This window comes from Sus scrofa, chromosome 7 (assembly GCF_054392235.1).
Source record: "Sus scrofa isolate SSC_HxYL_T2T_F1_AM1 chromosome 7, Sscrofa_HxYL_maternal_Yorkshire_Landrace_v2.0, whole genome shotgun sequence".
Classification (NCBI taxonomy): domain Eukaryota; kingdom Metazoa; phylum Chordata; class Mammalia; order Artiodactyla; family Suidae; genus Sus; species Sus scrofa.
The window spans coordinates 45862111-45884402 of NC_139389.1; the positions used below are offsets into that span (position 1 = coordinate 45862111).

General features: G+C 51.4%; 2 protein-coding genes across 3 annotated transcripts; one reads left to right on the forward strand and one right to left on the reverse strand.

Annotated features, from left to right (window-relative positions):
• The first annotated feature begins 458 nt into the window (after positions 1–458).
• GUCA1A (guanylate cyclase activator 1A) lies at positions 459–8306 on the forward strand. 2 transcript variants are annotated; one of them, XM_021098696.2, is made up of 4 exons: positions 459–956; positions 6670–6819; positions 7173–7266; positions 7543–8306. In XM_021098696.2, exons 1-4 carry the CDS (start codon positions 756–758, stop codon positions 7713–7715), a joined length of 618 nt encoding a protein of 205 aa, XP_020954355.1. In that variant the 5' UTR covers positions 459–755; the 3' UTR covers positions 7716–8306. The 2 variants fall into 2 exon arrangements, 1 of the variants encoding a protein (XP_020954355.1); XR_014810133.1 differs by having other exon boundaries at positions 615–956; positions 6670–6829; positions 7543–7675.
• Positions 8307–9440: 1134 nt separating this feature from the next.
• On the reverse strand, positions 9441–21829 carry GUCA1B (guanylate cyclase activator 1B). The gene is given in 5 exon segments (XM_005665993.4): positions 9441–10682; positions 11946–12066; positions 12903–13052; positions 21478–21501; positions 21503–21829. Coding segments are annotated over 5 exon segments (669 nt in total). The 5' UTR covers positions 21695–21829; the 3' UTR covers positions 9441–10500.
• Between the last annotated feature and the right edge of the window lie 463 nt (positions 21830–22292).

Consider the following 22292-nt stretch of genomic DNA (forward strand, 5'->3'; position numbering starts at 1 on the left):
GATTCCCTCTGGCTGCTCAGAACCCATCTTGGAAGCCCACAAGCTCTGCATCACCCAGACACCCTCACATGTTAGCCATCCATGCTGTGATTGGAATCCCTCAGCTGTGACAGCCAAACGCAGTGCGCAGCCTAGATAACTGTACACGGCAGCCCTAAACAAGAGCCCACAGCTGGCCCAGCTCTGGAAGAGAAACCAGCTTTATCTCATTGGTATCTCAACTCCACACCTGAAGGCAGGAATCAGAAACACGGAGAGCCATTCCAAACAGGAGGAGAAGGGAATGGAGGTGACGGGATCAGAACAGCTGCTGGCTGGCCACCCACTTTGTCCCAGTAAGAAGGAATAAGGAGATTGCAAACTGGGTAAGAAAATCCTCTCACCTCCAGCTCAAGGCTGTAATCCTGGGCCTGTGCGCCTCTAAGCTTTGTTCTATTTTCACTCCTTTTCCCCAGGAGCCATCTCCATTGGCTGCAAAGATTTCATGGGCACTTTTAAACACCCGTTCTCTGGCTGCCCCTGGATTGGCGTGTAGGCTTGCAAAGCCCCCGTGACTGCTCCGTACGGCTGGTCTCCTCTCATCATTTCCCTGCACTTTGGGAATCATCAGGCCCTTCCTTGCTCAGATCTGGAGGACTTGGGCCTGTGAGCCAGCGGGGCCCCGTCTGAGAAAGCCCGGCTGCCCTGGGGCAGGGAGTGGCGGCAGAAGAACCGGTCTGTCTATCGTGGGCCTCGACAACCCAAGCAGCTGGGCGATGGGGAACGTCATGGATGGTAAGTCGGTGGAGGAGCTGAGCAGCACCGAATGCCACCAGTGGTACAAGAAGTTCATGACCGAGTGCCCCTCTGGACAGCTTACCCTCTACGAGTTCCGGCAGTTCTTCGGCCTCAAGAACCTGAGCCCTTGGGCCAGCCAGTACGTGGAGCAGATGTTTGAGACGTTTGACTTCAACAAAGTGAGCAGGGGTCTGGGTGAGCCACGTGGGAGGACAGCCCTGGCCGGTGTTGGGGGGGAGGGAGCGGGCGTGAGGATGGTGGTGTCTTGGCTGGAGGAGGGCAGGTTGATTCTATGGCAGGTTGCATGTCGACCTCAGGGATTCCAGTTTTCTCCTATCCACTGAGCGCCTCTTGTGTGTCAGGTGCAGGGGTTTCAGACACAAATCAGCCCTGGTTCCCCACCTCGATCTCCAGGGAAGACAGAGCCCCCCTTGCCCCCCGATCGGTGCACCCAGAGGCGAGATCCGTCAGCTGCTCCCTCTGCCTCTTCCACACCCACATCTCTGTTCACCCCGGGACAAATGTGAACACGTACAAGACAGTTGTAGAGCACCTACTAAGTGCTTGGCGCTGTACGTGGTCCTTCTGCTCAGGCCCTTGGATGCTCATGGGATGCAGAAGGAAGAAGGGTGGCGAGCCGTGAGCAGAGGGATGAGCTTCAGCCTGGCTGGTCTGGGATGGGTGCGTTGCTTGGGGCACCCTTCCCAGGAGTTTCTGTGGACAGAGAAAGGGACGGTCAGGCTGCCTGGTCACTGAGGAATCCAGGCTACTTCAAATCCCAAATATCCAGTGATGCCAGTTCATCTTAAGAGGTCTGTGCAGTGGTCCAATTATGTCGCCCCACCGAGTCACCTGGATGCATTGGGGGAGGACTTCCTGGTAAGATAAAGGGGGGACCAAAAGAAGGGTTAGCATTGTGAGTTTCAGCCCCTAGTTTTCATCAGGGGAGTGGCCTTGAACTCGTTTCCTCTCCCCTTGTATCTGTTATGGATGGTGGGAGCATTACTTAAAATGTCTGTTGGTTTTTCATAGCAAATCTTCCATTTCTTTGGAGCCATTCAGTCACGGTGTAGGGGTAGACCAGCCTAAATCCACACCCCCATCTCCCCATCCCTGCTGGTCCCCATCCCAGCCGGGGCTCCCTCGAAGGTGAGGGCGCCACACTGCCACGCGTCTACTACATGCCAGGGACAGGCTGCCCAGAGCTTTCCCAGCTCCCCACGCTGCCCACAGGAAGGGCTTCTAGGGAAAGCTGGGGCTCAGAGGCTATTTAAAACTCACTAATATTCAGGATCAAGGGGCCAAAGCAGATTATGGGCTTTGAGTCCCAGCCTCAAGGGCAGCTTTGTGGTACCTGAGGGCTTTCCTAAGGGGTGCGGGGTGGGGGTGCAGAGGCATGAAGACGGTGTGTGTGGGGGTGGCATCATCATGCTGGACCTCCAGAATGCTCCAGAAGTGATCTTTCCTGAAACAGAGGGGGCTGATTGATGGCTGAGCCTCAGAACCTTATACCCAAATGCACTGAAATAGCTTGGCTTCCAGCCTGCCAAGAAAACCCTTTGAGTCAAGACGCGTCTCCAGAAGGACCCCCGAAAATCACACACATGACACCAGGGAGGGGCAGCCCACGAACCCTGTACTTGCCTAACCTGAGTATTCATTTGCCATCTCTTCGATTTTCATCACAGGCAAGGACCACCTGTAGCATCCCAAACCTGACCTCCTCCGCTGCACACACACCCCTGCCTTAAGGCCAGGGTGCCGCCTGGGCCTCTCTCCCTCCAGAACTCTGCTTGGCTCACACCTCCCCCTGCTGCAAGGCTCTGGTCAAGGATCTCCTTCCCACTGACACCTGCCCTGGTCTCCTGGTTTCAACCCTATTTAACTGGGACTAGCCCCGACCCTGGCATTTCCTAGTCCTCCCCTTTCCACCCGAGCCCGTCTCATCTTCTAAAACAGGGTATTGACTAATGCTTAGCTCTTATGTTTATTGTCAGTCTCTCCTGCTGGAATGTGTGCTCCATGAGGGTAGGGGTTTTTGTCTGCCTTGTTCATTGCTGTATCCTTTGTACCCAGGGCAGTGTCTGGAACACACTAGGTGCCTAATCAATATTTTTATATGAGTGAATGACTGCATGAGACATTACCAGTCTTATGGAATAGTTATGTATTATATAATATACATTTTTTAAAAACATTTTTTAGGGCTGCATCTGAGGCATATAGAAGTTCCCTGTCTAGGGGTCAAATTGGAGCTGGAGCTGCAGCTGCCAGCCTCTGTCACAGACACAGTAATGCAGGATCTGAGCCATGTCTTTGACCTACACCACAGCTCACGGCAATGCCAGATCCTTAACCCACTGAGTGAGGCCAGGGATTGAACCTACATCCGCATGGACACGAGTCAGATTTTTTACCGCTGAACTGCAACAGGAATTCCTATACATTAATTTAAATATATACTTGCTAAACTGAAGAGCGTCTCTGCCAGCCGATGGCATGAATCACACTTTGGGCAACCTTGCTTTCACCCATTGCCACAAGCATAAAGCAGTCGAGCAGGCTGGCTATGAGATGGGACACAGGACTGGGAAGCTTTGCTACAGAGGGGAGTTGAATGGGGGGAGTGCAAATGACAGTCCCATGAGCCTATTTTTTGTAAATGAAATTTTATTAGAACACACCACTCCCATTCGTTTACAAATTTTCTATTTTATAAACTGGAAATATTTACTATTTGGATCTTTATGAGAAAAATTTGCCAGCCCCTGAATCAGAAAAGAGGTGTAGGGAGTTCCCGTAGTGGTTCAGCAGAAACGAATCCAACTAGTAATGAGGAGGTTGCGGGTTCCATTCCTGGCCTCGCTCAGTGGGTTAAGGATGTGGTGTTGCCGGGAGCTGTGGTGTAGGTCAAAAACGCGGCCCGTATCTGGTGCTGCTGTGGCTATGGCTGGCAGCGGCAGCTCTGATTCGCCCCCCAGCCTGCGAAAGTCCATAAGTTGCATGTGGGGCCCTAAAAAGCAAAACAACAACAACAACAACAAAAAAAAACGAGAAGAGGGTTATATCCTAGGGTGGGTGGGCAGGGTTGGGGGTATGGCTGTGAGTGGGGATGGACCTGGGTAACTAGCATATGCTTTGCTTACCTGCCAGTTTTGCCTGGGCTTGGCTGTGCCCGGCAATCCCACAGGTGCACACAAATCCATGTAAATCTGCCATCCTTGCATCTGAGCGCTGGGTGGGAATTAGGGGACCAGTTTCTGGACAAAGCTTTGTCATTCACTCGCACGTGGCCTGACCCTTCTCACCTTCAGCTGTTCCTCTGAAAACAGGGACAAACATACCCAGGGGTGGTTGTGATATTAAATGAGGAAAGTGAGCAAAACACAAATTACATGAAGCATGAAAAAAAAGGTTAGTATTGTTGTAGTATTACTACTGAGCCTAATCCAGACCACGACCTTGAAACCTGCACACGGCTGTTCCCGTCTCAGAACCGAGGAACTGAGACTCTCAGAGGTCATGTGACTTGTCAAAGGTCACACCTTTCCTAAGACATGGTTTAGATCTTTCTGGCACAAACACCCATATGTTTCCATTGCCCCCTCTTGGCCTTTTTAAAAAATTTTTATTTATTTATTTTTTTAAGTTTATTTATTTATTTTATTTTACTTTTTTTTGGTCTTTTTTGTTTAATTACAAAAATCACAAAATTTAAAAAATTTTAGGAGTTCCCATCGTGGCTCAGTGGAAACAAATCTGACTAGCATCCATGAGGCTGCAGGTTCGATCCCTGGCCTTGCTCAGTGGATTAAGGATCTGGTGTGGCTGTGGCTGTGGTGTAGGCCAGCAGCTACAGCTCAGATTCAACCCCTAGTATGGGAACTATCCTATGCCGCAGGCATGACCCTAAAAAAAGACAAAAAAAATTTTTTTTTAATTACCAAAAACTTAGGGCTCATTGTGAAAGTTTCTAATAATAAATATAAAAAATGAAAAGCAGATTTCCTGTTGTGGCTCAGAGGTTAACGAACCTGATTAGTATCCTTGAGGACGCAGGTTCAATCCCAGGCCTCGCTCAGTGGGTTAAGGATCTGGCATTGCTATGAGCTGTGGTGTAGGTCACAGATGCGGCTCAGATCTGGTGTTACAGCTGAGGCTGTGGTGTCAGCCGGCGGCTGCAGCTCTGATTCAGCCCCCAGCCTGAAAACTTCCATATGCCATGGGTGCCGCCCTAAAAAGGCAAAAAAAAAAAAAAAAAAAAAAAAGCAAAATTATCCTCACCCCATGTCCCCAGCCCAGAGGAAACCTCCTTAGCAGTCTTCTTCTCCAAGCCTGGCTCCATCCTGACAACGAACCTGAGGAGAGGGTTGGGCAAGGACTGATTGATTAATGCATGTGGGAGAGCCCTTGAGCACAGACAAGCACCACACAAATGTTCATCACGACCCCTATGCCCACTGTGGGGCCCAGAGTGCTTACAGCCTCACCATGGCCAAAGACCAGCACAGAACTGGGAGATCTCAGAGGGCAGCCGGCCCAACCTCTGCCATTTCCCTAATAACAGTTCCCCAACCTCTGCTTGCACACTTCCAGTGATGGGGAGCTCATTACTACACGAGACACTTGCCTGTTAGAGAGTTCGTCACGCGGACCCCAAATCTGCCTCTTGGTTAACTTCCTGATTTCAGAGTCATGGTTGTGAATAACCAGAGGAACAGGGACTGGACTCCAAGTTCACATTCTCTGAGTCCTGTACTCCTTTCCTTAGCGCTCAGCCTCAGCAAGACAAAGGCTTCCCTCTCCCAGCTTCTCTTAGCTTGGCGGGAAGGTGGGGAGTGTGGGCAGAGGCAGGCCTGTGCTCCCTGCTTCCCTGCCCCATTGGGAAGGCTGGTAGGGCCGGCAGAGGGCCAGCTGCTGACCATTTGGGGGATCCTGGAGAAAAATTGCACAAAAATGTCTTGTACCACTTTCCCCCATGGCCACTCCCTCAAGACTCAGCAAGGTCATCGCCTCCCCCAGGAAGCCTCCCTGCTGCACTTGTCCTTGCAGAGCTGGCCGCTCCTATTCTGTGATTCCATAATGTCCTGCCCAGAGGTATTGTCATTGAATATACATCATGATGACATAGTGATCTCTTTATAACAAATTGATGACAATAATAGTCATAGTAGTAATAATAATAGCTAATAATAGGTTTAATTATGTGCCAGGCAGTGTTGAGTGCTTTTGGTACCTGGACTCATTCAAGTCCACAACAATCTCGTGGAAGTGGGAACTATTACAGTTGAGGAAATTGAGGGCCAGAGACATACTGAATCCTTTGCCCCAGATCCCACATGTTCGGGGGTGAAGGCGGGATTCAAACCTGCGTCTTCAACACTGAGCTCCCATCAGGACAGGGGTCTATCTTACTGGGTTCTGAATCTTCAGACTATCACAGCACGTAGGAGGGGCTCGGTAAGGTTCAAAGAATAAGGGGAAGAATGAGAAAGGCCTGGTGCCTCCTGAGCTGCCTCTGGCCCTACTCTGTCTCCTCAGCCCTCCTTTAAACCACCGCCTCACCCCTGCAGCTGTCCGGGTCTCTCCTCCCGCCTACACACATCTGCCCCCCCCCCAAAAAAAACAGGAAAAGCTGAAGTGTGAAGATCACCTGGAAGCAGCCAGTTATGACTAGGACCAAAACACCTGTGAAGGGTTAGCATAAGCCATTCACAGCCCAGTGGCGGTTGGTTAACCGGATTTGATTAGCAGCCTCTGCTGCAAGCAAGGGGGGCAACGAAGGGGGTGGGCGCCAAGGGGGCGTGGTCTGGGCTGCCGGGGCGTGGCCATGGGCGTGGCCCGGGAGAGGCCGGGACAGAGTGGCCTCAGGCGGCGGTTCCTCTCGCCCAGGACGGCTACATTGACTTCATGGAATACGTAGCGGCGCTCAGCCTGGTCCTCAAGGGGAAGGTGGAACAGAAGCTGCGCTGGTACTTCAAGCTCTACGACGTGGACGGCAACGGATGCATCGACCGTGACGAGCTGCTCACCATCATCCGGGTAACTCCAGGTGCAGCGGGCTGGGCAGGGGCGGGGCCGGAGCTGAGGGCCCGGGGCTGGGTCCGCTCGAGGAAGTGCCTTCTCAGAAGGGGACAGGATTGGGACGAGGCTCCTGGCGGTGGCTCGGGCCTTCACCAGCTGCTTGACCTGGGCCAGGCTCCCTTCCCTCTCTGGGCCTCGGTTTCCTGACCTGTACCCAGAGCTGCAGAAGCGCTGCCCCAGCTGTGCCTGAGGCCTCAGGCGCCTTGACCTCTACTCGCGGCTGTTGGGAACTTGAGGCGCTCTCTTTGCTCCATCCCCAAGGCTGAGACGAATTAGGACGGGTCCTCTCACGTCTCCTTCTTCCCTCCCAGGCCATCCGAGCCATTAACCCCTGCAGCGACTCGACCATGACCGCGGAGGAGTTCACTGATACCGTGTTCTCCAAGATTGACGTCAATGGCGATGGTGAGCCGCGCAGAGGGCACGAGGGGTTGGGTTACTGGGGATGTCGCCAGGGAAGAAGGGCAGGAGGGGAGGCACAAAGGGGCCGCTGCTGGCTACCTCCACCTGTCTCGGCCCCAGCCGCAGAGCTGGCTATGGGGGATCCCTGCCCCAGACTTTGGTCCCTGGGCCCGCGGTCCTCCAGCCGTGGTTCTGTCCCCTTTATGAGACTGCAGCTCTGGGTCCCGGATCGCAGACGTGAACGCCTTCTGCCCATGATTCCCTTTCTCTCTACCACAGGGGAACTCTCCCTGGAGGAGTTCATGGAGGGCGTCCAGAAGGACCAGATGCTCTTGGACACGCTAACGCGAAGCCTCGACCTCACCCGCATTGTGCGCAGGCTCCAGAACGGAGAGCAGGATGAGGAGGGGGCTGGCGGTGGGGAGTCTGAGGCAGCGGAGGCAGCCGGCTGAGCCCACCGCCCTGTGGCTTCTGTTTTGGGGAGGGGATGTGTGGTGGTGCCTGGTGTCGCATTGTTTTAATACTAGGTAGGTAGAGTTTACTGAACTCCAAGGCTCAGCTCACCTCTTCCCGGCTCACAGTAGCAGCAGAGCGGCAGGGACCGGAGCCTAGAGCTGGGGAAAGTGACAGATGGTTCTGGAACCTTCTGTGTGACTCAGGTGGAGGTGATTGCTCCCTGCTGGGGGCAACCTTCAACATCTGGCCCCTTCTGGCACTTCCTCCGGCTTTACCACCTCCTCCACTGAGCTTCTCAGTTCCACACACTTCCAGGTAGAGAAGCTCTGATGTGGAGGTGGGTTTTCCCTGGACTCAAATGGACTCCTACAGATCTGGTGGCTGCAGCCTCCATCTGGGCGCTGTGTCACACGCCCATCCTGCCCCCAGGATGTGTGTGGTCTGTGTTGATTTGTTCCCCTTTCAGCAAGCATAGATCGAATACCTACTTTATTAACGCTAGATGTTAGAGGTGCAAAGAGGACAGTTCTCATCCTCAAAGAACTCACAGGCTAAGCATCAGTGTAATAAAATATGCTAAGAGAAGCTATGATACTATAGAAAGTCCTCCTTTATCCAGAGGAAACCCACATTTATTCAGAAGTGACTGTGCCACATCCTCATTCTTCCCCTGCTGGCCCCTTGGTGGCATGTGGTTCTCATGGTTCCCCACAGGATTGTGACTCATTGCTTATAGCACATGTCCTCATCATGCCTAGTCTAACTCTTGCTGCAGTGACATCTGACATGGGTTGGGAAGTGGCGCAGTCTGTCGCAGGTGGGCCCTAGCCCCATTCTTTGCACACCCCCAACTTTAGGGGTCCAAGAACCTAGGGAGAGACAGGCTGGAACAGTTGTGATCATTTTTTCAAAGATGCTTTCTTCTGAACCTGGAGACTTCAGCTGGGTGTGGGGGAAGTTCAGGGAGTAAATAAAAATCCAGGGGTGAGAGGGGGCAAACAAGGGGAAAGGGCAGGGGGATGAAGCCCTAGCTAGGGAAGGTGGAGGTCAGAGCCTGGGGCAGCTTGGGAACAGAGGGAGTTGACCCTTTTTTTTGCTTGCCTTTTCTAGGGCCACTCCCACGGCATATGGAGGTTCCCAGGCCAGGGGTCTAATCGGAGTTGTAGCCACCGGCCTACACCAGAGCCACAGCAATGTGCTGGATCGTTAACCCACTGAGCAAGGCCAGGGATCGAACCCGCAACCTCATGGTTCCTAGTCGGATTCGTTAACCACGCCACCACGGGAACTCCTCTGCTTCCCCTCTTGGTGGCTGCCTTGGGAAAAGCTGGACCTCAGAGCTGGGAGGGTATTTGAATAGAGTTAGGACATTTCCCAGCCTCAGTCACGTGCCAGCTTCATGATTTGGGGCATCTGTGTCCCAGCTGGATTACTGTTTTTGTTTTTCTTTTTTGTCTTTTTAGGGCCACACCTGCGGCATATGGAATTTCCAAGGCTAGGGGTCAAATCGGAGCTGCAGCCTACACCACAGCCACAGCGACGCCGGATCCTTAACCCACTGAGTGAGGGCAGCAATGAAACCCAAGTTTGCATGGATACTAGTCAGGTTCGTTCCCACTGAGCCAAACAGGAACTCTGGATTACTGTTATTTTTAAATCGACTTTTTTACCTTACATTATTTCTAAAGTTAACTCTATATGACTGTCAGGCCCATGAAATCTCAGGCTCAACAAGTTAGTTTTATTTTTCATACACCAACACAAAAGCATATATTCACATGAGTTTGTTTTCTGAGGTCCTCAGCAACCCCTGCCACCAGAAGGACTGCCTTTTCATCTGGTGTCTGTACTGGGGTGGCATACACAGTTTGTATAACAAAAAGAATTTCACAGCCAAAAAAGAATCATCTGAAAACCACTTGTCTAAACTGCTCACGCTGTAGATGAGATAACTGAAGTTAGGGAAGAGAAGTGGCCGTCTTGGGTCACATAGCAGTTGGAGGCAAAACCCGGTCTAGAACCCAGATTGGCAGGCCCCCAGTTCTCCCCAGGGACAGAGGAAAGGTTTCTTCCATCCTTTAAGGAGACACGTTTGACTTGTGGGCTTGCAATGCGGAGCTGTGGAAGGTCCTTGCTGGGGGTGGGGGTTGGGGAGGTGTGTGTGGGGATGCAGAGGGGAGAGGAGATTTGGGGGGGACAGCACGGGGCAGAGTTGGAACAGCCCCTTTAAGCACAGCTGACCTCCTCCAAGGGCAGGCAGACCACAGCCTGACTCGTTGCAAGTTTCCCGTGGACACCCCTGGTGAGGACAACTGGGGGAGGAAGAGGCACATGTCCTCACGGGCACATTCCTTAGGATGGGGGGGTAATTATTAGCCATCCCCTCCCCCCAGGTCCCACCTTTGCTCCCGAGTCAATAACACCTGCCAGCCCCTCCCTGCTACCAGTCAGTCTCAGGCCGTGTGGGCATTCTCATTGCTAAGTTGGTCTGTGGGATCCCCACTCCCCAGTTTTCCCTGCGTTCAGCTAAGAACTGCGCAGGAATTTGTGGGAGCTCAACCACCCTGCCAAGGCCGGGCTTTCCCTGGAGCAGAAGGGAAGAGGAAGCCAGTTCCCTTCAGCACCCCATGAATGTGAAACCTCCCAATAGGACCCATGGCCCTACTGACCCCTTCAGATCCCTCCTCCCCACTCAGCCCCACCCCCTACACGGGAGGCACCAGGAAGTCCGTGCCAGGATGAGAGTAGGCATAGCAGGCTGAGCCAGGGATGCCCCCCCCACTACTCTGGAAACCTGGTGAGCCTGGAGTCCCCGGGGGCTCCCAGGCCCACAGGCCCCTCAGAGGCACTCTTCTGCCTCTGCTGAGAGATCCAGCTGCCAGGACTCGCATCCATCTGCAGCATCTTCATCACCCACTTGTCACGACGGGCACCTTCAATGAATTCGTTCAGGGACAGCTGGCCTGCGCAAGGGGTAGGGGGGATGGTCAGGCGGGGGATGGAAGAAATGGGGGTGGGGGGCCTCCTCTCCTTGGATGAGCTTACCTCTCCCACCCAGATGAGACTGTGCCCTCAGGGCCTAAGCTTGAGCCGAGCTGATCAATTTTCCATTCTCCAGGAATCTCCTGGAATCTTCAAGGATTTCTTTAAGGAACTTCCTTTGCAAAGGAATTTAAGTTTTACTTTTGCCCATGGTGCCCTGGAAATTTTTTTTTTTAGGGCTGCACCCGAAGCACATGGAAGTTCCCCAGGCTAGGAGTCAACTGAACTGTAGCTGCCAGCCTAAAGATCATGGCAACGCCGGATCTTTAACCCACTGAGCAAGGCCAGGGATCGAACATGCATCCTCATGGATACTGGTCAGGTTTGTTATGACTGAGCCACAATAGGAACTCCTAGAAATGTCCTTGAGGGATCTTCTGGGTGTGTTCCCAGCCAGCTCCCTCCCTGTATAGCCTGGCATTGGGGCACAGAGCTACAGAGAGAAGAGCCCATGTAACCTTAATGGAGACTTGCCCTGTGCCAGATCTCAAGTACGTGACACCTTCAACCATTCTTTTCTCTTTTTTTGTCTTTTGTCTTTTTCGGGCCAAACCGCTGCATATGGAGGTTCCCAGGCTAGGGGTTGAATATGAGCTGTAGCTGCCGGCCTACACCACAGCCACAGCAACAAGGGATCCGAGCCATGTCTGCGACCTACACCACAGCTTATGGCAATGCTGGATCCTTAACCCACTGAGCGAGGCCAGGGATCGAACCCATGTCCTCATGGATACTAGTCAGGTTTATTAACCACTGGGCCACAATAGGAACTCCTTTTTTTTTGCTACACCTGAGGCATGTGGAAGTTCCTGGGTCAGGAATCAAACGCCGGATCCTTACCCGCTGAGCCACAAGAGAATGCTCCCTTCAACCCCTCTCATCCCCATTTACCAGGTGAGGACACAGACCTGGCTGAGAGGGTAAGTGTAGCATCTGGTCTGCCTTACTCCAAAGCTCCTCTTCTTTCTCTGCTCTTGCCCGGCCTCCATCCGCACACAGCTCCAGTAGGAGTTCTGACCACCCTTACAAACCTCATGTGCTAGTGACACCCTTCTTATTTTATGAATCCTCTCCACACCCATCTCACTATCGGGAGGTGAAGGGCCTTGCCTAAGGCCCCACAGAGAGAAAGTGGGGTGCTCCAGAGGGGCCAGCGCCGCCCCCATCCTCTCTGCCCCTGTTACCATCTCCATTCTCATCCACCAGAAGGAAGATCCTGTCCACGACTTCCTCAGGTGTGAGCAGCTGGCCTTGCTGCTCAGCCTCCATCTCCACCCTGCAGGCCTTCTTCAGCTTGTGGATGGACTGCGGGAGAGAATCCAGTGGCATCCTCGAGACCTGCACACCCTGCCCCTTCCCCTAGGACACGTATCCCTTGGTACCTTGTCCTCAGCCCTGCCCCCCCCCACCCCCGCCTGTGCATCTGAGCACCAGGGGACACAGATCAAAATCAAAAGTGACCTGGGCTGGAGGAGTTCCTGTCGTGGTGCAGCAGAAACAAATCTGACTAGGAACCGTGAGGTTGCAGGTTCGATCCCTGGCCTCGCTCAGTGGGTTAAAGATCCGGCGTTGCCGTGAGCTGTGGTGTAGGTCGCAGACGTGGCTTGGATCTGGTGTGGCTGTGGCTGTGGCGTAGGCCAGCGGCTACAGCTCCGATTAGACCCCTAGCCTAGGAACCTCCATATGCTGCGGGTGTGGCCCTAAAAAGACAGAAAAGACCAAAAAAAAAAAAAAAGTGACCTAGGCTAAGGCTGTGCCTTCAGGGTCCCATGGGCATAATTCCGACTGGGTTCCCAGCTGGGTGGTCACCACCCCATCCCCACGCCATTGGTGTGTCCACTGCAAGCATCAGTGCCAATAGCCAAGGTCTCTAGGGAGGGATGTGGATGGCAGAGTGAGGGTCTAAACTCCACGATTCAGAGGAAGCAATGGAGATTCAGAGAGGAAAAGAGATGGGGATTTTCTCCTTCTCTTTCTGTAACCGATCTCTAGCTTAATTTCACCGTGGTCGGGAAGCACACTTTAAATGATTCCAATGCCCCCCCCCCAGGGCTCCCCTGCTTCAGTGGCCTGCACTGGGCACCCAGGGATACCATGTGCCTAAGTGCTTGCCCCGCCCTCCACCCCCTGCAGACACTGACCTCCACGATGTCCAGCAGCTCCAGGCGGTCGATGCAGCCGTTGCGGTCCTTGTCATAGATCTTGAAGGTCCACTTCAGCGTGTGCTCCAGGTTGCCCCTCAGCATGAGGTTCAGGGCTGCCACGTACTCCAGGAAGTCGATGGTGTTGTCCTGCATGAGGAGTGGGACCTGTGAGGCTCCCCCGGCCCCCAGAGCGCAGGTGTGAGCCCTATTCTAGGCCACCAGCCCTGTAAACTCAGGGCTTGGCCTCCTCCTTGCATTCCATGCGCCTCTGTGTCTGTGCTCTTGCTGGTCTCTGCATTGCCCCATCCTATGTGTCCTTCAAGGTTCAGCTCCAGGGTCCCCTCCTCCAGGAAACCTTCCTACTCACACCACTTCAGCCACAGGGATCTCTCTCTCCCCTTTCTGAGGTTCACAGCACCTATTATCTGTTCTACCCGTAACTGTTTCATAAGTATGTCTCATTCTCTAGGAGTTCCCATTGTGGCTCAGTGGTTAACGAATCCCACTGGGAACCATGGAGTTGTGGGTTTGATCCCTGGCCTTGCTCAGTGGATTGAGGATCTGGCATTGCTGTGAGCTGTGGTGTAAGTTGCAGACACGGCTCGGATCCCGTGTTGCTGTGGCTCTGACGTAGGCCAGCAGCTACAGCTCCAATTCGACCCCTGGCCTGGGAGCCTCCATATGCCACAGGTGCAGCCCTAGAAAAGGCAAAAAGGCAAAAAGACAAAAAAAAAAAAAAAAAAGTAGGTCTCATTCTCTAGCTACACCATATGCTCCTCGAGAAAGGAGAGGGGTCACCATTGCTTTGTTTCTCTTCCTTGCCTCGAATAGGGACACTTTGGCCCAGAGGCAGGGTCTCATGTTTATGAATCAATGAAGAATTGATTGACTTGAGTCAGAATTTGAAACTAATGTAGTCTTTTTTGGGCCATGTGGCAGCAGGTGATAGTTCCCAGGCCAGGGATCAAAACTGAGCTACAGCAGTGACCCGAACCACAGCAGTGACAATGCTGAGTCCTTACAACTAGGGCCACTCAGGGGCTCCAGAGACTCAGGTAGTTTTGAAAGAAGATTAGAAACCTGTGTGTCCCGCAGACTTAATTAACCCCAGCCTGGCCTTGTTTCTGCTCTTCCTCAGGCCTTCATGTTCGCCACTTCCACACACATTTGCACACAGACTTTTCCTGGACAGGTACCAAAAGCAATTCCTCTGCCCCCGAGGCTGTGTCCCTGTGATTTGCAGTCACCCCAGCCCCAGTCACTCACCCCCTCCTCATCTCTGGAGTTCTGGCCAGGCTGCCTTGGAGGATGCCAGAGTGTCCTCCTTTGCTAAAAAAAAAAAAAAAAAAAAAAAAAAAAAAAAAAAAAAAAAAAAAAAAAAAAAACCCAAAAAAGCAGGAAGGTAGGTGCGTCCTAAGCCCTGAGTGTGTGAACAGAGGGAGGACCGTAGGGTGAGAGGGAACGAAAATGACCTTCATGACGTCATGACTTTTGTGGAAGATTCGGCTTTTCCCCCAGTCGCACAAACTGCATGGACTTTTGGCCTGGTGACAAGGAGCAACATTGGTTTATTCTTCTATCCTTAAAAAATGACACAATTGTGTCTTAAGAGAATTATTTATAGTGACTATAACTGAATTGACAAATGTCAGCATAACTGGTAAATTATAGTTGGTAAAATAAAGAGGATGTTTATTTAAAGAAAAGAAAAGAAAAAAAGAAACCTGGACTGCACGTATTTGAGGGTAGGAACCTCAGCTTCTCCAAATCAAAAATCGGAATCGTCAACTCCTCCGGGACTGCCTGTCATTCCCATGACTTTGTTTTGTTTGGCTTTGTAGCTTTTTAGGGCTGTGCCCTCGGCATATGCAAGTTCCCAGGCTAGGGGTTGAATTGGAGCTACAGGTGCCCACCTACACCACAGTCACAGCAACACCAGACCCGAGCCACATCTTTGACCTACACTGCAGCTCACCACAACCCCAGATCCTTAACCCACTGAGGGGAGGCCAGGGATCGAACCTTCATCCTTATGGATTCTGGTCAGATTTGTTTCTGCTGTACCACTAAGGGAACTCCCCACATGACTTTGTAATCAGAAATGGCATTGCCAGCCCAGAGCTCCTCTGTCCCACTGGGCCAGCCTCCGCCCAGATCAAGGGATGCCTGAGTGCCCCAGGTGAGAGCCACAAGCGACCACGGCCGAAAATGAGGGAAACGGTGAAAGCCTGAGGCAAAACCAAGACAATAAAACAAGCCTACTTCAACACCTGAAGACTCTTATTCAACGTCCTTTCTCTAATTCCTCTGGTCCCCCACGCTCCCCACCAGGTATTTACCCAACTGAGGTCAGACTGTAGCTATACTTTTAGTTCCTGGATTTTCATTTTAAAATTTCCCATACCTTCAGGAGCTCCTGTTGTGGCTCAGCAGTAACGAACCTGACTAGTATCCATGAGAATGAGGGTTCAATCCCTGGCCTCGCTCAGTGGGTTAAGGATCTGGTATTGCTATGAGCAGCGTAGGTTACCGACAAGGCTTGGATCCCACGTGGCTGTGGCTGTGGTGCAGGCCAGCAGCTGCAGCTCTGATTCAACCCCTATCCTGCCAACCTCCATATGCCACAGGTGCGGCCCTAAAAGAACACAAAAAACCTAACGAACCCGCATCTTCATGGGTACTAGTCTCTTTACCACTGAGCCACAACAGGAACTCCGTCCTTGTAGCTTTTTTTTTTTTTTTTTTTTTTTTTGTCATTTTGCTATTTCTTGGGCCACTCCCTTGGCATATGGAGGTTCCCAGGCTAGGGGTCGAATTGGAGCTGTAGCTACTAGCCTACGCCAGAGCCACAGCAATGCGGGATCCAAGCCGCGTCTGCAACCTACACCACAGCTCACAGCAACACCGGATCCCTAACCCACTGAGCAAGGGCAGGGACCGAACCCGCAACCTCATGGTTCCTAGTTGGATTCGTTAACCACTGCGCCACGACGGGAACTCCTGTAGCTTATTTTATATATAATAGTTTGTACCTCTTACCCACCCCCGGCCCCTGGATTTCCCCTCCCTTCTAGTTGGACAAAATTTTATCACAAGTGTTGCTCTGAGCAACCATCAACAGTGGGCAACCCCTGCTCTGTTCCTTGTGGCAATAAGGTTTTCATTTTGAGAATGGTATGTAAATAGAATCGGATAGTATGGAATTATTTTTTTCACTCAGCACAATGCCTTGGAAATTCACCCTAGTCACTACATGTATCAACAATTCTTTTCTTTTTATTGCTGAATGGTGGGCCATTGTATGAGTGGTCCCCAGTTTGCTTTCTGTTTGTTCATGGAAAGTTACTTGCCTTGCTTCTAGCCCCACCCCCCACCCCCCGTTTTATGGAAGTTCCCTTGCCAGGGGTTGAATCCCAGCCCCAGCTGCAGAAACACCAGATCCTTTCACCCACTGCATCAGGCTAGGGATCAAACCCCCACCTCCACAGCAACCCTGAGCCCAAGTCTGCAATCAGGTTCTCAACCCACTGAGCCACACTGAGAACTCTTCCCCAGCCTTTTAAGGAACACTGTGTAAGTTGTAAGGTGTACAATGTGGTAACTGGTTGTTTGTTCTTTAGAAGGCTATTTTCATTAGTAATTATTATTTATTAAGCTTAGTAAAAATAGATCTAGTGTTTCTTTTAAAATAAGACCTGAGTAGGAGTTCCCGTCATGGCACAGTGGTTAGCGAATCCGACTAGGAACCATGAGGTTGCGGGTTCGATCCCTGGCCTTACTCAGTGGGTTAAGGATCTGGCATTGCCGTGAGCTGTGGTGTAGGTCGCACATGCGGCTTGGATCCCGCGTTGCTGTGGCTGTGGCGTAAGCCAGAGGCTACAGCTCCAATTAGACCCCTAACCTGGGAACCTGCATATGCTGCAGGAAGCGGCCCTAGAAAAGGCAAAAAGACAAAAAAAAAAAATAAATAAATAAAAGACCTGAGTAGGAAAACGTATGTCAAATGGCCGGTGGGGACCATCTCTTTTACATACATCATCTCCCTCATGTCTGTTATCCCTTTTTATAGATGAGAAAACTGAGACTCAGGTTGAATAAGTTGCCCAAGAAATTCCCACCCAGCAAGCAGCAGAGACTTTCAAGCTACACGCCGTCTCCGGTTCATCAGATTGGGAGAACGTTTTTCCTTCATGCAGAATCTAAAGAATGTCTAAAAATGTCTAAAAAATGAACCTGGTGACTAGCACCAAAGGGAGAAAAAAAAACTCAAGAAAACCAAAACCACTGACAAATCTGTAGTCTCCAGATTTCTAGATTCCATAGCCTTCTGGAACTTTCTGTTCCCAACTTCCAATCTCAACATGATACGGTCTCCTTGCAGGAGGCACATGGTGCAGTAGCCCTTTCCTGATAAGTGAGCTCACCTGTGAGTTTACATCAAGCCCCAGGACCAGTTCTGGAAAGCTTCCAGCTGGGGCTAATCTCATTCACTGCAAACCAGCCCTTGTCAGTTACCATCATCCACAGGGGCCCGAGATGATGGAAGTGCCTGTCTACTCGAGAGTTAGAGCAGAAGTGACAGGCGTGTGATCTGCTCTGTGGGATTACCTGCCTCATTTCTCCCTGAATTGGTGGCAATTGTGAACCAGCCCTGACCGCCCCGCTGCTGGTTATATAAGGATCCCCAGTGACATCTGAGCTTCATCCTCCCTCTTCTTCCGTGTCAGTGCATCACCGGCGCGCACCAGAGAGGAGTGTTTCTACTCCCCCACTGGAGGGAAAGGAGCAGCAGAGACCAGGTGCTCCTACCCCCTGGCCTCCACCAACACCCTGCTTCTGCCTCCCCAGCCTTGATGCCTGAGCTGGATCAAAGGGCTCTTTTAATTTTATTTGTCCCAGAAATCTCAGACCAATTGTCCATAAATGAGATTGGTTGATACAAAGATTGCGCCACAGTGAGAAGTGGAGTCAGGAGTTCCTGTCGTGGCGCAGTGGTTAACGAATCCGATTAGGAACCATGAGGTTGCGGGTTCGGTCCCTGCCCTTGCTCAGTGGGTAACGATCCGGCGTTGCTGTGAGCTGTGGTGTAGGTTGCAGACACGGCTCAGATCCCACGTTGCTGTGGCTCTGGCATAGGCCGGTGGCCCCTAGCCTGGGAACCTCCATATGCCAAGGGAGTGGCCCAAGAAATAGCAAAAAGACAAAAAAAAAAAAAAAAAAAAAAAAAGAAGTGGAGTCAGGTAGGAATTTGGAGACACAAACTAAGTGGGGGGAAAAAAAAGGCTCAGTCCCTGAGAGAGGACCTGAAAACGCCTGGTAGCAGAGCTTTTCTTTACGATAGGACGCCAACTGCTGCCTAGAGAAGGGACGTTAGAAAATGATCGGTGGACGCCAAACCCAGTAGGTGAAGATTTGATGAGCAACAGGGAATTTACTTAGTCTCCCGAAGTATCTCCCTATAAATGCTTATTAATCACAAAGGAAAAATAGTCACTTGACAATGACAATAGTCACCACGCAACCAAATGATCAAAGGGAGACATCCCACTAATGGGACAAACCAACATCGGGTGCCCCCAACATGATGCACTCAGCATCCCTTCTGGGGATTTCTGCCAGAAGTGCAACCTGAATCTCATCACAAAGCAACATGGTAAAACCCAAATAAATGGCCTGCAATCTTCAAAAATGTCAAATACGGTTTTTAAAATGCTGAGATCAAAGGTTCCAAACTAAAGGTGAAGGAGGAGACAGGACAAGTGCAGTGTGTGATAAAAAACAAAAACTCCCAGTTATAATGGAGTTCCCTGGTGGCCTATTGGTTAAGGATCAGCATTGTCACTGCTTTGGCTTGGGTCACTGCTGTAGCACGGGTTCAGTCCCTCACCAAGGAATTTTTGAATGCCTTGGGTGTGACCAAAAAAAAAGTTATAAGAAATGTCATCAGGATAATCAACCAAACTTGGATTTTTTTTTTTTTTTTTTTTTTTGCCTTTTCTAGGGTCGCACCTGCAGCATATGGAGGTTCCCAGGCTAGGGGTCTAATTGGAGCTGTAGCCACCGGCCTACACCACAGCCACAGCAACTCGGGATCCGAGCCGCATCTGAGACCTACACCACAGCTCACGGCAATGCCGGATCCTTAATCCACTGAGCGAGGCCAGGGATTGAACCTGCAACCTCATGGTTCCTAGTTGGATTCGTTAATCACTGCACCATGACAGGAACTCCTGTTGATTAGAAAATAGAACTTAGGAGTTCCTGTCGTGGTGCAGTGGTTAACGAATCCGACTAGGAACCATGAGGTTGCGGGTTCGGTCCCTGCCCTTGCTCAGTGGGTTAACGATCCAGCGTTGCCGTGAGCTGTGGTGTAGGTTGCAGACGCGGCTCGGATCCCGCGTTGCTGTGGCTGTGGTGTAGGCCGGTGGCTACAGCTCCAATTCGACCCCTAGCCTGGGAACCTCCATATGCCGCAGGAGCGGCCCAAGAAATAGCAACAACAACAACAAAAAGACAAAAAAAGACAAAAAAAAAAAAAAAGAAAATAGAACTTAGTAATGTTGAATTCCCTGACTTTGATCATCTATTAGGTTAAGAGGATGCTCTTGGTCTTAGGAAAGACACACTAGAATATTTGGGGTAAAAGGATGTGATACCTATAATTTTTCTCTAAAAATAGTTATATATATACACATAAATGTATATATTACATTGTGTGTGTGTGTATATATACACACACACATATGTAAACATTACAAGGAGAGAATGCTGAAGCAAATAAGGCAAAATGTAAGCAGTTGGGGAATTTGGATAAATTGTATATAGTAATTACTTGTCCTATTCTTAAAATTTTTCTGTAAATTTAACATCCTATCAAAATTAACAGTTTTATTTTTTATTTTTATTTTTTGCTTTTTAGGGCCATACCTGCGGCATATATAGGTTCCCAGGCTAGGGGTCTAATCAGAGCTAAAGCCGCCAGCCTACACAGCCACAGCAACAAGGGCCTGAGCCGTGTCTGCAACCTACACCACAGCTCATGGCAATGCTGGATCCTTAACCCACTGAGCGAGGCCAGGGATAGAACCCGAAACCTCACAGTTCATAGTCAGATTCATTTCCACTGCGCCAGGATAGGAACTCCAAGATTAACAGTTATTTTAAAAAAAATTGGTGAGTATTATTTGCTGACTTATCAGAAGAGATAAGTTATAAGTGTATAGCTGTATTATTTCCAGGGGCTTAATAATCTTTTAGATCTTGAATTGTTATTATATTGAATTTTAAATGAATATGAGGAAGATTAATACATTTTTAATAGGGAGTATTGCCATATATGACCCGATATATTTATTTACTTTTCTTATGACATTCAACACTTTAGAAAATCACTTTCTCCCTTAAAAAGGCCCACAAACTTCCTTCCGGACAGGAGCACTTGCCTGGGACTCAAGACCTTGGGCAAAGCAACTCCTTTTGCTTCCTCATCACTTGATTTGGAATAACAACGTCTGCCCGCTCCTTCCCAGAGCAGCTGCTGACTCTGGGGAGCCTGTGGAAAGGAGCCTTGGGAAGCCTGAAGCTCACTTTGAGCCCCAGAGGGAGTTTATTAGGGTTCATCCCAGGGAGGTTTCTGTGGCTGGGATGACGCTGACTCCGCCTCAGCGCCCCCTACAGGCGACGAGGAGACGTGCACTGACCGGGACGGGGCAAAGGCGGCCCTGAGCATTCTCAGTGACTCAGTCTAGAAAGCAGAGCCCTCCCTTGCAAAAAAGTGGGGTACTCGCACTTCCTCCAGATTAATTATTTAGGTCCAACCCACCTTCTCCTCAATTTAGGGGACTTAAATAAGTATTTGAGGCAATCCTAATGGCTTAAAGAATTGCAGAGGCGCTTGACTGGATGGCCTTAAGTAACGAAGGGGTTTCCATTTTAAAATTCAGTTCCCAGGTGTGCATTTAAAAAGTATATTTTCTTAGCTCCTGCTGCCACCTAAGGGCTTGAAGAAACCCTACGGGTGGATAATTTCATGGACTCTTCCGTGGCTTGAAGAATAGAAAGGGACTTTGGCAATAGGCCGGGTAACCTCCCAGTCCCCGCAGGAGCCTCCTCCAGCGTTCTTGGCGGGTAGAGCGGACCTGTCTCAATTCGAGGGACCCCAACAAGGGGGCGCTCACGGGCTGTGCCGGGATAGCTTGGCCCGTTTAGAACGGCTCTGGAGCCCCTTATCTTTAGAGTGAGGGGGGCTCGGATGGATGCGAAAAACCAGGTGGTCCGGCTGCGGAGCCCTGTCCATAAATACACGGAGAGAGGACTGGACACCGTGTGCCTTTCTGCAGAGTCTCAGCTCGCAGGAAGAGGGCGAGTCAGACGAGGGCGGAGAGGAGGAAGAGAAGGCGGGAGGGAAGAATGATGTGGGGAGAGAAGCGTTTGGGGGAAAGAGTGGGATAGAAAAAGTGAAGAGGGGATGGAGGAAGGGCGGGGGGACTGGGGAGCCGAGCTCCCACGAGGATGCGCCTTTCGCTCCAGGACGAGACCCGAGCCATCCTTCCTGCCCTTCGGGGAACCTTACCCCGTTCCTGTCGAAGGCGCGGAACAAACATGCCCTCTACATATTGAGTGGCCTCCTCGTTGCCTGCGACCTTGAAGAAGCGCTTAAACTCGTGCATGAAGAGCGAGCCGCTGGGGCACTCCGTCAGGAACTTCTTGTACCACTCCTGCAGCTCGGCCACGTCCACCGCGCGGTTCTCCTCCCCCTCCGCCTCCTCCCAGCTGAACTGCTGCCCCATCCCGGCCCCTCTCCCCCCGGACGTCAGGGAGCAAGGGTCTCTGCCCGCCTCCCCCTGCTTCTGCCAGAGGGATTCCTTAGGCTCGGGCCCTCTTCCTCCCTGTCCTCTGCTTAGCCAGCCTCTTCATCGTCTCCTGGCCAGCTGACAGAGATGGGCAGTGTAGGGGGCTGCGGCAACGGGGCGGGACCAGGCCGTCTAATCCCCCTAAGATCATTAGAAGATTCTCCTGGAAGCTCTGACCTCCCTCCCGTCAGCTAAATTCCACCAGCCTCACCCCTCCCTTTCGCCACTCAACTAAGCTGCCAGGCAGATTCTGAAGAGGGAGAAGGGCGGGTAACTGAGAGGCAGGCATGGAGGAGGGAGAGTGAAGATGAGTTGGGAAGCCAGGGACCCTCCCATCTCAGAGTCACTCCCTGTCCCTTGGTTGGGCCCCATGCCACTCCAGGGAGGCCCATCTTGGAGATACTGGAGACTGTGAGGTCCACAGAGGGAGCAAGGCAACTCCCAGCCTGTGAAACAGGATCGCTGGTGATCTGGGTCTCGCCCTCAACTTGGCCTAGTGAGAAGCAGCTGAAGCAATGGAGTGAGGGGCTCTGGG